This window comes from Leishmania major, chromosome 36 (assembly GCF_000002725.2).
Source record: "Leishmania major strain Friedlin complete genome, chromosome 36".
NCBI lineage: Eukaryota > Euglenozoa > Kinetoplastea > Trypanosomatida > Trypanosomatidae > Leishmania > Leishmania major.
The window spans coordinates 1,534,955-1,552,085 of record NC_007287.2 but is presented as its reverse complement, the minus strand read 5'-3'; the positions used below and the strand labels follow the sequence as shown (position 1 = coordinate 1,552,085).

Below are 17,131 nucleotides of genomic sequence, written 5' to 3'. Positions count from 1 at the left end.
TTTTCAATGCAACGCACCCAATATGTCACGAGCAAGTCAGAGAGTATACGCATACATAGCCACCGCGCACCTACCCCTGTTGCACCATCGCTACATCCTGGTCGCCTAGGATGAGCTGTTCTGCCGTTGCATCGGGCCATGCGTCCAGCGGGCTTTTCTCAAGCCTTCTCGTCGATCGCCGACGTGCATACACATCCGAATGCGCAGCAGGTCCTCCTCCTCCTCCTCCCCTTCTCTTGGGCTCTTTTCTTTCTGCCACGTTACACCTCTTCGAGAATAGGCAACGTTCCATGTGCGACTCCGCCGCCGCCGCCCCCTTCGTCCCCCCCCCACTCCCTGCACCACGGATCGGACCCCTTTCTCCCCCTCCTGGCACACACTACTCCAGGGGCGGGGAATGCACAGATACAGAGGGCAGAAAAAGAGTGGTGTGATGAAGGAGAGAGGGAGGCAAGGGAAGGCAAACGGCGGAGAGGCAGCCAAAGAGGTTCTAAAAGACAGATGAGCAATATCGCGCACACGCACTCACATACACGAGATGGGAGACCAAAGTCCTGGAGAAGGAAAAGTCGGGAGAGGGAAGGAGGGAGGGCCCAAGCCCAGCACGCACGTCACTAGAAGCCATCCAACAGAGAGGGCAGTACGCTCTAGATACCTGTCAAAAAGGTGCAAACACCACAGTAGCAGGCTACGCACCAGAAATATCCGCGAGTACAGTTGACCTATAAAAGGCACCCCCCCCCTTACCCCCTCCGGCCGGAATGACACCGATCTTCAGGGCATCGAGCCTCGATTTCCGGCACTAGAGGATGAGGGACGAAGGAGGTCGAGAGCCGCGAGGAAAAGAGACCCCCTTCCTACAAAAAGGGACGCGTGCTTGTGTGTGTGTGTGTGTTCACCTGTATGGGTGCACATTAGTTCAAAGAAGGCGAGGACGTCAGGGAATGCAGTGGAATTCGCACTTCAGGCACATTAACACACGCGCCCTTGCAGAGGCAGCGCACTGGAGAGGGCGAGAGAAAAGTCTTCCGCGATGGATGGATGGGGGTGGAGGAAAAGGAAAGAAAGGGCGTTATCCAGCCTTCCCAACGACGCGCGACGTCACCACTTGGGTGATCAAGTGCACCAAAGTGCGAATATACGGCGCTGCGTGACGCGCTCATCGATTACCGCAGAGGTGGAGGCGAAACTGCCTCCGAAGGGAACTGAACACCGTCCGTGCCACCCTTCCTCTATCACAACATTCGCTTTTTCGCTGTGTCGTCAGCATGTCCTTGGATGTATTTTGGTAGAGCGCAGACATCTTGCGTATCGAGTGCGTCTGGCAAAGGACGGGAGCAAACAGTAAAGGTCAACCCCACTTCGCCGCCAACCCCCATGGCCCGACATCTGATGTGCGCACCACCACCGCTGCCTGCGCGCACGCACGTCTGCATCTCTATGAGGGGACAACGATTTGCCTGCTTCGTTTTGCACACCCTCCCACTATCAAGATAACGAGTGGCAGCGCAAACGGTGTGAAGAACCGAGATGCGTGCCTCATCCAACTCCCCACTCATCCCCACGGGTGTAGGTCTTCGTTGTTTTCACTTTTACACACACGTACACGCGTGCATGGACACCATCGCCACATCACTTACTCTTGGGAACCACGTACTCGCCGTCGGGATTCTGCTCAAACCAGAACGGCTGCCAGCGGTTCGCGTTCTCCTCGTCGAGCGTTTCGTCCTCGGAGTAGAGCGTGACCACCTCGTCGTCCCAGTCGTCGCGTTGCCACTCCACCTTCACGCGCTTCCCCTTGGGCGATGAGGGGGAGTGGCCATCGGCATCCTCCTCGGCCGCCGCGCCTGACGGCGCCGCAGCACCCCTCTGGCTTCTCTTATCACGCTGAAAGGGCTCGCTGGGGTCGACCGTGGCGGCGGCGCCACTGGAGGTGGATGCTTCGCCCACGTGGCTAGAAGACGCACCTCGCCGCTGATCGGCAAGCTCGTCGACGATCGTGCCAAGGGCGTAGATGTTCGTCATCCAAAGCCGCACCTTCTGCCCACAACGTAAGTCCTTCACGGCGATGTGGTCGAACTGATACACCGGGGCTGCGGTGCGCGGGGGTGCTGCCGGAAGCTGCGCCACGTAGGCGTTCCCCAAGGCGGGGCCCAGGTACTGGCGCAGAAGAGCGCGGAGACCCTCCTCATACTCTTCCTTGGGATCGCCGAGGCCATCGCGGCCGACACGAGCGTTGTGCGGGACAACGACGTCCCAACTGCGCGCCGCCGTTGTCGCCGCAACGGTTTCCTCACTCGCTGTGTCGCCCTCCACCTTCACCTCGCCCTTTCCGTCACCCGCTGCAGCGGGGTCGGACACAGGCCGCACGACAGTCCCTGTAGCGGCGTAAGCCACCATGAAGGTGCCCCCTGACACCGCCCCGCCGATCGAGTACGGCTCAAGCAGTTGCACTTTGCTGGGCTGCATGCGTGACGCCGCCGCATTTGTGCCGTTGTACACCTTCGTGTAAGCGTGCTTCCCCCAGACATAGAGCTGCCCCTCCTGTGTGATAGCGGCGCAGAAGGTGCCGCGGCCGGCCATCACCGACCGCACTGCAGTTGTTGGCAGCTGGACAATAGTAGGCTGCAACTGCCCATCTCCGTTGTTGAGTTTGCCGAAGAAGTACACGACGGTCCCGATGAGCGGGTTTTCCTTGAGAACAAGGGTGTGGTCATCACCGGCCGCGATGTTCAGCAACCGCTCCACTTGCTTACGCGGCGGGAACGTCACACGCGTCGGCTCGAGACGTGGGTCGATGTCGCCGTGCCCAAGCTTCCCAAAAAAGGGCTCACCGCACGTGTAGACATCCTCTTCACTGCGACAGACCATGTGGGACCTCCCTACAGCCACCTCGACAATCGTGACGCGGTGGCGTTCGAGCCAGCGCACTAGCTGCGGTGTGGCAACGTTTGTCGAGACGGTCTTGAGCGTTTGCGTGTCGAGCCGCTCTCCGTTGTCGTTGTGCCCGAGGTGACCGTACTTGGCCTCACCCCACGAGTACACCTGACCGCGCCGGTCGAGCGCGAAAGATGCGTTGCCGCTGGCGTACACTGCCTTCACATGCACAAGACTTTTCAGCTGGGTGAAGCTTGGCGCATACGTGCCGCCCCTCGGCAGCGGCTTCACCATTTGCCGAGGCAGCCCCAGCTGTTGGAACGAGTTGTCGCCGGTAACGTACACGCAGCCAGTCGAGGTGCAGACAATTGTGTGCCGAGCCCCACAGGCGACGCTGACGACGGTGCCCTCCATCAAGTCCTCAAGGCGCAGATGCGTCAGCGTGGTTGCGTAGTTCGCCACATGATGACCGAGCTGGCCGTACTCGTTGTTTCCCATGCCATAAAGTGCAATTACAGCCTCACTGTTGCCGGCGGGTGCCGCTTCTGCGGCTGGCACAAGGCTGACGGCCGCGACAAGGTGTTTCGCGCCGCACGCAATATGGTGGGCTTGCATGCGCAGTGCTCTGATGCTCCGAAGCGCGTCCTGCACCGATGCGGCATCAGACTGGAGAGAGGACGAGCTGGACGTCGCGTTTTGGCTCGCAGGTGCGCTGCAGCGCAGCATGGCTGGGGAGGGCGGTAGATACCCGGGGAAGCGCAGCGGCGGCCGGTCAGGGTTCTCCGACAACTGCGGCTCTTGAAAGTTGTAACTGCCCCAAAAAAACATCGCTTACTCGAGAAAGACAAGCCGACAAACAAGCGAAAAAGAAAGGCCGCTGGAAAGGAAGGTGTGCGTGCGTGCGCCTGTGATGATGCACTTGTGCAGGGCGGAACGGGTGTGTGGGTGCGTGCGGGGTCAGCTAATTGTGTAGTGACCCGTTCAGGAGAGCGAGGGAGACACAACTGCGAAAAGAGTCCCTCCGCAGCGCACGATCTATGAACGTGATGGTGTATTCGATTGCTGCGGAGCGCGAGTGAGAAGAGATACGCTTCGCCACTTTCTGCGGTTCTGCCAAGCCTCTTCCGACCCGTTGCACAGGCTTGGTGATCGTAGCGACGAGAAAATACAGTGGGCAGACTGCGGCAACTCTGTCTATGACTGACCGCGCGAAGACGAAAGGTGCGGAGGAGATGCCAGGACAGAAGAGAAGAGGATGTGAGAGGAGAAGGGTCGGGAGCCTACTCGCTGAAGGAAGCTTGATGGGGAAGAAGACCAGACAAGGCTAGAACATCCGTCCTGTATGTAGAATGGTGCAGCGTGCCGCATCGCCAGCCATCGAGCGCCAGAGATTCAGTACCGTTCAGCACCTCAGTTTCAAGTGAGAGCCCACGCGTGCCGGCCGCGCTGGCACAGGTGAGCGGCTCGTGTTCCTTTTCGTTGGGAAGCGAGAGTTTGTGAAGAGGTAGCCGTCTTCGTAGAGTTTTACGCCGTCTTTCTTTCGAGTGCTCGCTTCCAGGTGGTTGTCACGACGCGCCCGTCTTCTCCGACACCGAGCAGAATGCCGCCGCGTAGGCGTGCATCAACGTGTCTTGAAGAACCGACTCTACCGGCATGCTCGAGGCCTCTGCCTTCTGGACAAACTCGTGGTTCTGCAGCATGCTTGCGTGAATGCGCTCCATCACGCCCGCCAGTTTTGTCACATGCTCCTGAGGGTCGACAGACACGCAAGCGCGACCCCCGCCGCGAACACTCGACCGTGCCTCCGCCTCTGCAGGGAACTCACCCGAAGAGGCGGTGTCCAACGCCTCAATGCCACTGTAATGCTCGTCTGTCTCGAGTAGCACACGCTGCGCATCGAGCAGAAACGGCAGCGTCTGCGTTGAAAAGTTCTTCACAGTGAAGCTGGTTGACACGCCAACTCCGAAGAAGATGCGGTCTTTTATTCGCACCGTATCGGATGTGGTGCCACCCCGCTTTGTTGTCCGTTGCACTGGTAAGCCGCTGCCCGCTGTCGCCGCCGCATCTTGTGCAGGCGTGGCTGAGCCATCTAACGCTGGCCTTCGCTTTTTGCGTTTGAGCGACAGCAACGACTTCGCCACCTCCAGTGACCCGGTGAAAGCGTGAAGGATGATGGCGGGTGGAGTGTGCTCTGCCGGCAAGTCTTGCAGCACCCGCAGCAAAAGCCCGTAATGGCGAACGCAGTGAACGGACACCGGGCGACGGTAGGCCGCCGCGAGACGCAGCTGGGCGGCAAAGGCCTCCACTTGCACAGACTCGGGTGGCCCACGCAGCTTGTCCAGGCCGATCTCTGCAACAATCGCTAAGGGGTGCTGCTGCAGACGCTCCTCCAGGAGACGGAGAATGCCGGAGAGCGACTGGGCGGCTGCGCTACACGCGGCAAGACTTGCGTTTGCTTCAGCGCTGTTGCGGCTGAGGCAGCAGCAGGCCTCACCTGACGAGTATTCTGGGGAAAGCGAAGATGCCGGATTCTCGTCGCCAACTCTGTTTGGCACGAACCAGGGGTGTACGCCAAACCCTATCAAGGTTGCCGCACGCATCGCGGACGCCTGCGCAACATCGTCCCAGTCGATCGACGGGTGAGTGCCGCAAAGCACCAAACCCGTCACGCTGCACCGCGCGTCGTCGCATTTTCTGCCGGCACAATCGACACTGGCAATGGGGGTTGACACAGACACCCCTGAAACGACCGGCGACACCCTGCGTAGATGGCAGTGACTGTCGTACAGGAAGCCGTACACGAGCCGACACCCGGTGGATCGCAGCATGTCTCCCTCCTCCTCCGAGGCCGCGGCGGTATCGCTGCTCATGAGAAAGAGCAATGCACAGGAAAGGGAGGAAGTGAGAAGCACCTGCGCAAAACAGGAACCTGAAACACGTGCTCACCAACAAATCTGCAGACAGATGTCCATGAGCACCTCCGTGACGGCTGCAGGGGGGAGTGGGCGGAGGTGAATAAATAAGTGTGTGTGTGTGTGTGTGTGTGTGTGTGCGCGCGCGTGTGTTGTTGTTGTTGTTGAGTTGCGCGTGCAGCCCCGTAGGAGTAACGGAGAAAAGGCATCGAGAAGAGAACCATAGATGTGGGGAGAGTAAAGGCGCTACCTAGGGAAGATGGCAGAAGCGGCCGGTAGCAACACAGCGTCCCGCATACGATGAATGCCGCATGACACACACGTCTCCAGAGGGCTGTTTCCTTTCCTCTGAAAGTACCGAAGATGCGTTTCGAGGAGGTGCAGGAGGAGCTTGCGCGGGCCGCGGCAGATAGCGGCTAGTGCTGTGGTACATCGTTCTCCTCCGCACACCCGACTGCGCAGCGCCAACGAAGCCGCCTCTTTTTGAAGGGTGGCGGCCAACTCTTGTCAGCTGGCGTGGAACGAGGGGGAAGCTACAGCTCATAGATGGCACCGAACAGACATACAGACAGACAGAGTCGAGAGAACAGAAAATAGACAGGAGTGGCACGGAGGGCTCCACAAACCGAAAAACACTGAAAGGCGGAAGCGCAGAGTCCGGCAAAACCACCGTAGACGCAGCATGCCGTTTTATGTTGCGTACACGGTGCCGCCACGACTGGCCTATTTTCGCCCTCCTCTTATTCCTTCATGCGCCGACGACCAACATCTGCCACCGTGCAACCACCAGACACATTCACACATATGCGCAGTCTGCTCCGCCACCCTTCAATCGCGCGGACACACCACGGAATGGAAAAATGCGCACGAGCGACAAGAAAGGCGAAACCAGACGGACAGACAGACAGAGAGAGAGAGAGAGAGAGAGAGAGACAAAGTCGGAAGACACACGCACGGGGCTTATACCAGCCGCGTCTATGAAATCCACTAAGAGAGAGTCACAGGGACGGCGAGAGCTGGGCAGGGGAGCTCGGCCTTTCACGTTTCTCTATAGTAATCAAATGTGGAAGGAGAAACTTGCCAAAATAAAAAAAGCAAGTTGCTGAAACAAAGCACACAACAAAGGTATCCTCCCCTGATCAACACATCAGGTTGATGCGCTAACACCGCCCCTCTCCCTCGCCTTTTCCACGCCCCCTTCTCGCCAACGACGCACCCTTCACTCGCGCCTTCCTCTTTCACTGCCACCCTAGACGCAGCTCTATGCAGACGCGGATTCTGCACGCAACCTCTTGTTCTCCGGCTGCGCGTTCGAGAGGGAGTCGTCGCCGGTGCGCTTCTGCTTCTTGCGCACCGTGGCGTGCTGCAACGGGCCGGTCGGGGTGCCGCTGCGGCTGCCTTGCGGCGGGAAAAGAGAGACGGAGAGACTATTGCTGTGCTCATTTGTGGCAAGGACCTGCCCGTTCGCGGACATGGGCATGGACAAGTACGAGTTCTCTGCCACCTCGTCCCCGGCACCACCGGGGACGGCGGAGAGGAAGGGGTGCTTGCCGTCCTTGTCAACTGAGAAGAACTCTTGCGGGGTAGGAATCTGCTCTGCCTCGGCAGCAAACTGCTGCTTGATGGCGTTCTGGATTTCCTGGAACTTGCCACCCTTCATTTCAACCGCGTCGGCCAGCAAGTCTTCCAGCTCGGCAACAAGGCTAGCGGCGATGGTGCCGGCCGGGTACAGCTTGATCTCATCCAGCGTGGCCCGAAGCCGCTCCTCGGCCCCTTCAAAGTCGCTCTCCTTCAAGAAGCAGTCGGCGATGCCGTAGAGGACGCCGATCACCCGCCCGGCAGGAACGACGGTGAGCTTCCCCTCCTCCGGGGCGGCGTCTTGCAGGCAGCGGTACTGCAGCAGCTCCGCCTCGTACTCGCGCAGCGCCGCATCGTAATCCTCCTTCTCTAAGGAGAGCTGCGCGAGCGCATTGTGCACTTCGGCAAGCGCCAACTCCACCTCGACATCCTCGTCACCGACCTCGTCCTCCAACTTCTGGAAGCACACACGAGCCACTTCCAGGTTCACGTAGCACGTCATGAGCGCGTCTTCGTCACGGGGCTGCAGGACGTCGTCCACGGTGGTCTGTCCCTGTAGCAGACGCAGCTGCGAGAGACCGTAGTCGAGAAAGTACTTGCCGCACTTGGCGGAAGTGGAACCATACTTGTTGGAGAAGTGACGCACCACGCGGTACTGCACATCGAGCGCGTCCTCGTAGCGGCCTTCGTTGTACGCGGCGAGGCCGGCCTGGCGCTGCGCCTCCGCTTCCTCATCCGTGGCAAATTGGAAGGTTGCGTCTTCATCGTCCCCCACGCCGTCTTCCGCTTCTTCGGCCTCTTCGTCCTCGTCGCTGCTGGTGCTGCTCGCCTCTTCTTGGCTGCTCTGCTCCGATGCACCTTCTTCTGCCTGTGGTACTTGGTTCTCCTCCTCTTCCAGCATGAGGTGCTGGGCCTCGTCTTGCTGCTGGGCCGCCTCGGTCATGTGCGCCAATGACGAGTCAAGGGATGTGCTCATGGGCGTCTGTGCAGCGAGATGGCGGTTAAAGAGCAAACAACGAACCAAGCAAACACGTTCGTCGCTTTCCTCTTCTTAGGTTGTTCCTTTGGCGTGTGCCCGGTAAGCGTCGCGGGGCAACCGCCCAAACGAACAAGAAGGAAACAGCAAGAAACAAAAAAAAACGGTCTGCTGGTGCTCTATGGGGAGGACAGGTAACTAACTGCGGGACGATGCGCCCACACACATACACATACACACGCAGACAGAGATGGAGATGCTGCTGTGCCCGCACCGACTGTTTCTGGCGGCGTTGAATAAGAACGAAGGTAATCGTCACAGGTCTCGTTGGACGTTGCAGCACGCTCGCGCAAACGCCCTTGTGCAAGCGGAAAACGAGACGCACGCGTTTGTGCGTGGAAGCGTGGCGCAGCTGAGGGACTTTCCCTGCGCATTGACGAGGAAGGGGGATGACGTTGGAGAGTGGCAGACAGAGAGAGAGAGAGAAAAAAGGGAGAGAAAGAGCTGTGGAGGTGAAAGAGCGCGTCCCTGGCATGCACAGGAAGGAAGTGAGCTATCCGTGTGTGTGCGTGCAGCATCGTCGGCGGCGCGTCCTTTGGCGTGTCCGCAAGCAGCAGGAACGCAAAGGATAGCAGTGGCGAGCCGCAGCGTGCAGGCGCAACACACGACCTCACACACAACAGCCGAAAGCACAACTGGCGTGCCACTGTGTACGCGTCGACCGCTGACGCCAGTGCTGCGGCGTCTGCGTTTCTCGCGACGGAGACAAGAGCTGTGACTCATGGCAAGCGCCGTATAAACATCTGCACACAGAACACCTACACCAGGTCTCGCCACCGTCGTGACTTACTTTGCTCTTACGCAGGCAGACAATGAGAGGTAGGCATCTCAGGAACACTATCGAGGTAGTGAGAGACGACCTACAACACTGGGAAAAGCGAATAGCCAACCAAGAGAGAGGAAGCCGGGTAAGACACACACACACACGCACACATCGAAAGACACGCACTGCCTGCATGCGTCTCTCGGGGCGCGCCATTGATTCCTGATGCGCTCCCTCTGAAGCACGGGCCGAGTTTTCTTGGGACGGCAACCCTAGCACCCCTGATCTACACTCCGTGTGAGTACCGTAATAGCTACTGCTGAGGCGTTCAGCAGCGAGGTAGGCTAGTATTGCTTGTAGATGGGGTTTATCCCGGCGTAGGTGGCGACTGACTGGGACTTCTTGCACTTCCTCGACGAGTCCAACTTGACTTGGCGCTTCGAATCACGCAGCACGCCGTCCATGCCGCCGAACATCGTCAGCTCTGGCGACGGACAGGCACCGATGGAGCAGTAGTCGCGCAGCGCCAACAGGCACGCCTGTCCCACCTCCGCGCTCTGGCAAAGGATGGAGGGGGTGGAGATGGGCTGCAGAAACGACGCCGCCCTCGTGCCGCCGATCTGAGTTGCAGAGGACTGACCCCTACAGTGCTCGCCCACGCCGGTCGAGTTAGCATGCCCCTGGCTCCTCGGGGCGGCACCGGGAGACTTCTTGGGCGAGGAGTCATCCCTGGACTGAGCTGACGAGCTCTCACGGTTCGGCCGGCATGCCCGTCCACGGCCGGCGAGCGACATGTTCGACCGCTTGTCGAGGCCACGAGCACCGGCTGCCGGATGCACGGCGCGCCCATGAGACGGGTCGAGGTCGCGCCACTTCTCTTCGGAACCCTTCTCAGCATCCTGCGCACCGTCCTCATTCACGTCGACGCTGCCAGCCTGCCCTGATGTCTGGTGCAGCGGCGGCCACGTCACCTCAAAGAGCACGCTGCTGCCGTTGTTCATGGCTGTGTATTCGTCCGCGTAGAGGCGGCGGTCTGTGAAGTGCGGCAGCTCGACTGTGTAGCTGTGGATGAGACTGCTGCCAAACAGCACCCGCGACGCCCCATCCTTGCTCGTCATGTGCACGCGGCCAAAGCGGCAGAGCGCAAAGGAGAAAACATGACGGGCGTGCAGCTCCACCACGCGCGGAAAAAAGAGGTTCCAGTGCTGCACAGACACGGGCAGGTTGTTGCCGAACATGAAGCCGCTGGATTGCGAAGCGTGGGAGTGGAAGTCGAGGTACATGATAAAACGCTCACGATACGTGTGCTGTAAGTGCTCGAACACGCGCCGCAGCGCGAGCACGGTTGGCTGAGTCTCCGCGTCCGGGTCATTGTAGCAGCGGTTGAGGTTGTTGCCGAACTGGTCCATGCGGGAGTGACCGCGACTGACGCCGTCGGGGTTGAGCATTGGCACAATGAAGAATATGAAGTGCTCGCGCAGCTGGATCGCACGAACGTCACTGGAGAGCAGGAAAGATATGAGGCCGTGGACGCCGTGCGACGCGGTCACCTCGCCAGGGTGCACCCGTCCACTTACAAGCACGACCTTTTTGCCAGAGGCGAAGTTGGCGTAAGGGCCACGCACCGCCTCCTTTGCGGCACCGCCCTTGCCTTTCCCGGGTGGGATCGTCATCGTGGGGCTCGCGACGCCAGGGGACGTCCAGCCACTGAAGGAACTCGCACCTGCCGCCGCCACGCCATCCGCACTCACGCCAGTGTGCCCTCGCCCGCCCAAAATCGCTGCGTCCGCAGTGCTCTTGTCCTCGGTCGCCGCCAACGCTGGTGCGCCGCCGACGCGGCTGGTCACGATGAGCAAATGAAGCTTTCGCCCATCCGGACTCCGACACAGCACCCGCTCCTCGAAGCGCATGTCACACCCACTGGTCTTGACAAGAGCGTGCCAGTGGCACACGTGGCAGAGCAAGTCGGCGTACGTGTACGGGACGCAGAAGGCAATCTGGATCGTTTCGGTGGAGTTTCGCGGGTTTATGGAGAAACTCACCTCGCCGTCCAGGTCCCGGTTTGTAGTGCGAAAGGAGCACGAGTCCACGGGCCCCCAGTTCGGCTGGCTCAGCCCATCACGCCACACGGGCACCATGCCGTTCTGCCGGTACAACTTTACGTGTGGTGCCGCATTCATGAGCCGAAACCGCAACCTGCGCCCCTCCTTCGCCCCTGCCACAGAGAAGCGGAACCAAATCCGCTTGTCACTCCCGAAATCCGGCTCCAGCCAAATCAGAAAGGAGTACGGCTCCCCTGCGCGCTCCACGCGGTGCAGGTTTCCCGCCTCACAGTCGGAGCTGAGCAAGAGGGCGCCATCGGGGAGCTTGAAGAGGCACTGGTGTGACGGCGATGCGCTTCCCAGAACCAGGCGGATCTGCGTCTCCCAGGCACGGGTGAAGGCGGACATGCCACCCCACTGTGGGAACCGCGAGCACACGAGAGAGGCGGCGAAGTGGATGGGGTGGAACCGCAGAGGGATGCACGGCTTTCTGCGTTGCAGCATTGCACGACGTGGATGCCACAGCGCAGTGTCCGCCACGCCGTCGCCAAGAACCGCCGCCCCGTCGGCGTTCGGGTCTCCGACAAAGCGTGCGCAGCACAGCAGCACGGTGCCGATAACGTACTCCTGCTCCGCAATCCACCGCATGGCCTCACTGAAGGTGAGAAACAAATGCGACGCAGCAGTCGCCGGGGACTTGTTCACGCACTGCCGAGCACAGCGTGGCTTGACGGCCTTCAAGCAGAACTGCTTCGTTGCAAACGTTGCGGAATCGGCAGAGTCGCCAGCAGCAGTTGGCAGAGCGGGTGAGGCGTCGGCGCTGATCGGCTGTGCGAGAGCCTCCACCGCGGCCTCGGCGACGGCAGACGACGACGACGTGTGCGTGCTCTGCGGCACTCTCGAGTTCGCGTTCCTCACGCCGGCAGCCTTCTTCTTCGTCTTCACTGGCGCGATAGGGGAGGCGATGGCACTGCTGCTGCTCCACAGTGAAGGCTGGCCTTTGAGGCGGTCGCGTTTCAAGGCGGGGTGCTCGTATCCCATTATCCGCACGTACTCGAGAACCTTGGCCAGGACGTGGTCGTCGACGAGCCACATACTGCGAGTCGGATTGAAAAAGAACGCCTCATAGAGACTAAGCTGCTTGCACTCCCGTTCGCGGAGCTCCTCCTCGTTAATGGACGACAGCTGCAGGTGCGGTGAGAACGACGCGAAGCGTGGAGAAGACGACGTGGCTGTCAGCGACGTGTGCGCAGCCGCAGTGGTGAGCGGAGTAGGCCGGGAAGAGGTAGCTGCATTCACAGTCGAATGCTGCCGCGACAGCATGCGTGGCACTGCAGTGACAGCGGTTAACTTGGCTGGCGTAACCGCCGCCTGAAACGACGGCGCGCCGCCCGCTTTGCTAACGCTGATTGGCCGACGCGCTGTCGTCTGGGCACGCCAATCAGCCGCCGCCGAACTGCGCACTGAGCAGGCGGCGGTGCGCAGCGCTGGTGCGCCGCGTCGATGCAGCTGTGGCGGCGAGCTGGCAGACGTGCAGCTTGGCGGATCCTCGCCGATATCGTAGTCAGTGTCGCCGACTTCGACGCTCACGCTGAGGGCACCGGGGTCGATGCTGGGCCCGTCACCTGCCCCCGACGCGGACAACGGCCCCTGGCGCGTCGATAGCGGCAGTGGTGCCAGATTCGATGAGGATGGCCGGCCCGGAAGGTTCCCCTCTACCCCAGAGTCCATGTACGTGAGCACTGCCTGCTCCTCATCCTCCTCGTCGAAGTTGCCGGCGTCATTTTCCTCCTCGAGGATGATGTCGCTGTTGTCGTCACCGCCGTTTCCTCGGCTGAAACCGTTGGGGTCCCGGCTATCACGAAGGCTGTTGATGCCGCTTGGGGAGGCGCCAGTGACCACCGTGGCCGACCGGCCCCCACCAACAGCACCGCTACTGTTCAGGTCCAGCCGCTGCGCTGTGGTGCGCAGAGAGGAACTGCTACCCAGAGAGATGCGCCGCGCCGAACGCGGAGTGTCGGAGAAGCTCGAGTTCGCGCTCTCGTCGGACGCCACGTAGTAGCCGTCCTCCAGCAGCTGCTGCGTGGGCAGCAAAACCGCCGCCATGTTCGGCCGCTGCGGATCCACGGCGGTGGACATGGCTGTGTCGTTTCGCAGATTGCACGCCGAGTCGCTGTTGTTGGTGCTACTGCCCTGTACTTCCACGCCTGAATACGTGTGTGGCGAGGTAAGCGCAGAGGGTGAAGAGTACCGGCTACGGCTGCTGCGCGGCACGGGTGCACCGCTGGCGTGTTCCTCGTGCGCGGAGAGACCCTTAGGGCTTGCCGGCGGTTGAAATGAGGTTGAGACAAACGAAACGTGTCCATGTGCTGCAGCCGCGCCGCTCGCGAGGGGTGCTGGCGGGCGCAATTTGGGGGCCCCTCCTCGCGGAGAGTGCACGCCTCCACGTACAGGTGGTCGGAAAACGGTGGCACGCACCCTTGAAGTCTGCCGCAGCTGCTGCGAAGTCGGAGGTTGGTTAGAGCTTTGCCCCTCCGGCACCTTCGCCTTCCGCAACGCGGCAGAGGAGAAACAAGAAAATATTCCGGGTATCAATGCAAGCCGAGCGGTTGGTGAGAGAATGGGTTCAGAGCTGGATAACAGCGGGCTGGCGCCGCTTGCACGGCTACGCGTGTCAGCTGCAGCTACCATGGGAGCGGACGAGTCGCTGCCGCCATAAAAACCAGTGGCTTGCGTATTGCTCTTGGCCTTCACCACACCTTCTGCTTGCTGTTGCCCCTTCGAGGCCAAACGCTCTGCGGCCTGCTGCCTCTGTCGCGGTGTTTCACTGCCATTAACTCCGAGAGAGCTCACCCGCGTGGTGGGTGCGCAGACAGGAATAGGGGACACACTGGCAACTGTCGCCGTGGAGGCCAGCGACGGTGGATGCGCCGTCTTGCGCTTGACGTCCCGCGGACGGCTCATCAGCAGTGGTCTTGGCTGCTTCTTTGCTCCCCAACGAGCACCCTCTTCACTTTCTCCCAGTTTCGGCTTCAAGTCTATGGGCGATCTTACCCGGTTCCTCTACGTCGTGGAAGCGGGGAGAAGAGCAAGTGCTCACCCTTCTGTATCTGCGCGTGCGTGTATGTGTGTGTGTGTGTGTGTATCCCTGCGTATGGAAGCCTGGTTTGCGTGCGAGAGCGAGGGAGATGTGAGGTGGGGTGAGAAGGGACAATTATCCATTAGATGTAGTTGGTTGTACAAAGGGGGCAAGAGAGCGTGATCACGGAGGACACAGCGGAAAAGAGGAGGGGAAAAAATATCCACGCACATACACACGAAGGAGAAATGGAGTCTGATAATGAAGTGATAGAGGGTAGGGGTCGGCAGAGGGGAGGGGAAGGGAGGGAAGGGGCAGAGAGAAACGGAGAAACCACAGCAAACAAGGTATTGAGGCTTGAACGGACAGCCGCAAAGGCTGCTTTTTCGCAAGGAAAAGAAGGCAAAAGGGGTGGGGGTTGAGCAGGAGAACAGGCGCGACGGGTGCTCCGGTATGCGTGTGCGTGTGTGTGCGTGTGTGTGTGTGTGTGTGTGTGTGTATATCCGTGCGTACGAGTGGACGTGTTTGTGCCTCCCTGGCGCAAGTGTACCCTGACCAAGACAAACGACTGCTCTCAACAGTACAGGGGTGAACGGAGGTGGCAAGAGGCACGAGCAGCGGCAGGGAGGGGTAAACGAAAACAATAAAAAAGGAAGCTGAGAGGGGAGGAGGGTGATAAACAAAGGCCGGGGCTCAATCACGAATGCGAAGAGTGTGTGAGTGCGCACACTCGCAGCATCTTGATAGCGAAAGCGGACACGGCCGTGCAACGCGACGAAAGCAGATGAGAACGAGGGGGAAAAAGGGAGTGGAGGCAGGAGGCTGGCATGGAGAAACGAGCACATGGCTGCTACTGATGCGCTCACGTGATGCGGCCTCTGGCGATGAAGCCAGCCACACACACACACACACACACACACACACACACACACCAGAACAGAGAATAACATGCCGCAGAGCGTCGCCGCTCACACCAGACGTAAAGAGTGGAGAGAGAAGACAAGGAAGTCGACCCTCTCAGGCTCACAGAAGACGTGCATCATCCCCGATCCCCTGCTGATATCGTGGGCGTCTACTCCTTTTTCACTTGTGCTGGTCGATGGGCGGCATGTGGAAGTGCCTCTAATCTTCTTCGTACCTGTGTCGCGATGCAGAAGCAAGGAGAGAGAAGGGGGAAAAGAGAGGAGATCGGATGAGGTGTCCAACTTCGAAAAGAGCGGCGCCTTCCAGATCACAACAAACGAAAAACGCAACAGGAATCGAGAGCGACACACCGCAGCATGTTCATGTCAGCCAGTCATACCAACAAAAAAACTCCGCCGGACACACGCACGCGAGTACGCACACATAACGCCACTATAGGAAAAAGAAAAACATGAACATGAGAGACGAGATGACGGTACCCAACACCACCACCTCGCGTCGCCGTCGCACGTCGATGCGGCGGACAAGGTTCTGCACAAATGGAATGTGCTCGGCAATGTGCAGCACCTTGTCACCTATTTGGCTGAACCGCTCGCGCTGCATGCGCAGTCGGTCTCGCGTGCCCTCCGCCTGCTCCAGCAGACCATTTACGCGGTTCAGGGTGTGCTGAATGGCCACTTGCTCGTCCATGAGGATGCGCACACCGCCTCTAGCGTCATCGTCGACAGGGCCACCCCGCCGTCGCGCGTCGCCCGCTAGCCGCGACGCAGCCAACTCATAGCGATCCTTTCGCTGTCGGAACTCCGTTGCAAGACGACGACGCGCCTGCTGCTTCTCAGTCAACATTCCTCGGAAGCGCTCGGTGTGTCGCGCTGCTGCCGAAGTGGGGCCGAGCTCTCTGCACGCGTCCTCCATGCTCAGCACAGTTTGCTCTAGCCGCCGGAGAAACTCGTCGATGTCGCGATCGGCGCCGCGGTACTGAGACTCCACATCTTCGAACGACATCGTGGACGCTGGGGGTGGATAGGCGCCACTGCCGTGTAGTAGACTGGAACTCGAGTCAGGCACCGCCGGGGTCACCGAGCTCGAAGTGCCGACGCCCTTCATAGAAGACGAGGCGGCCGCGCTTGCAATCATCCTTTCCTCATCGAAAAGCGCCAACACCTCCAGCCGGCGAAGCTGCTGATCAATGAGCTGGTCCGTCTGCCGCGCCTCGTTGCGCAGCCGCTCCCACACGGCCACTTGTCTCGCCTCCGGGTTCATCTTTCGGTGCTGTTGCTCTTGACAGTATGTCAAGAAAGCAGATGTGCGTGTATATCGCGGTAAGTGCGAAGGGTGCGCGCCGTGCACTTGTGTTTACATAGGTGACTGCTTGTGACGAGCGTGTGCAAAGGACTGTGCCAACAACCCGCTTCGCCCGCACACACGTGTGGAGGTGTGTGTGTGTGTGTGTGTGTGCAAGTCAATTTGCTGTCCCAAGGCACTACTTGCCCTCAGTCGTGCAGTAAAGGAGTAAATCGTGAAATCGGACACGAAGGCGCGGGCGCAGTGTACGCCGGCGGGTAGAGGAAAGAAGGAGATGCGGGTAAGGGAGAGGTCCGAGTAGACAAAGGGAGGAAAGAACAACCATAGACAACGTTGAGGCGGCGGCCACACTCGTCACACCCCCTCATGCCATCGCCAACATGAACAGTGTTCGATACGCCTAGCACGGCGCGTAAGAAGAGCTCACGTTTATATCTAGGTGTATACGTGTGAGGCACGAGAAGAAGGCAAGAGCAGCCATCACCCCCCCCTTTTCTCCCTCGTCTTGAAGCAGGAAGCTTCATGAGGTGGTGCGGAGCGCAGAGTGGCACAGGAAAGAGTTCGTGTGCTCGTTGCTGTTGAAGGGGCTGGCGAGAGAATGTGGGCACTCGCTGC

At 60.0% G+C, this 17,131-nt stretch overlaps 5 protein-coding genes across 5 annotated transcripts; all 5 read right to left on the bottom strand.

The window, feature by feature from the left end:
• Positions 1–1,632: 1,632 nt before the first annotated feature.
• On the bottom strand, positions 1,633–3,705 carry LMJF_36_4060 (conserved hypothetical protein; the record flags this gene model as incomplete). Its single annotated transcript, XM_001686937.1, has 1 exon — positions 1,633–3,705. One exon carries the CDS (start codon positions 3,703–3,705, stop codon positions 1,633–1,635), a length of 2,073 nt encoding a protein of 690 aa, XP_001686989.1.
• Positions 3,706–4,442: 737 nt separating this feature from the next.
• LMJF_36_4050 (conserved hypothetical protein) lies at positions 4,443–5,747 on the bottom strand (the record flags this gene model as incomplete). Its single annotated transcript, XM_001686936.1, has 1 exon — positions 4,443–5,747. The coding sequence occupies one exon, from the start codon at positions 5,745–5,747 to the stop codon at positions 4,443–4,445; it is 1,305 nt and encodes a 434-aa protein (XP_001686988.1).
• Positions 5,748–7,050: 1,303 nt separating this feature from the next.
• On the bottom strand, positions 7,051–8,343 carry LMJF_36_4040 (conserved hypothetical protein; the record flags this gene model as incomplete). The annotated part of the gene is made up of 1 exon (XM_001686935.1): positions 7,051–8,343. The coding sequence occupies one exon, from the start codon at positions 8,341–8,343 to the stop codon at positions 7,051–7,053; it is 1,293 nt and encodes a 430-aa protein (XP_001686987.1).
• Positions 8,344–9,510: 1,167 nt separating this feature from the next.
• Positions 9,511–13,347, bottom strand: LMJF_36_4030 (putative zinc carboxypeptidase; the record flags this gene model as incomplete). The annotated part of the gene is made up of 1 exon (XM_001686934.1): positions 9,511–13,347. One exon carries the CDS (start codon positions 13,345–13,347, stop codon positions 9,511–9,513), a length of 3,837 nt encoding a protein of 1,278 aa, XP_001686986.1.
• A 2,296-nt stretch (positions 13,348–15,643) lies between these two features.
• Positions 15,644–16,474, bottom strand: LMJF_36_4020 (putative Qb-SNARE protein; the record flags this gene model as incomplete). Its single annotated transcript, XM_001686933.1, has 1 exon — positions 15,644–16,474. One exon carries the CDS (start codon positions 16,472–16,474, stop codon positions 15,644–15,646), a length of 831 nt encoding a protein of 276 aa, XP_001686985.1.
• Positions 16,475–17,131: the final 657 nt, after the last annotated feature.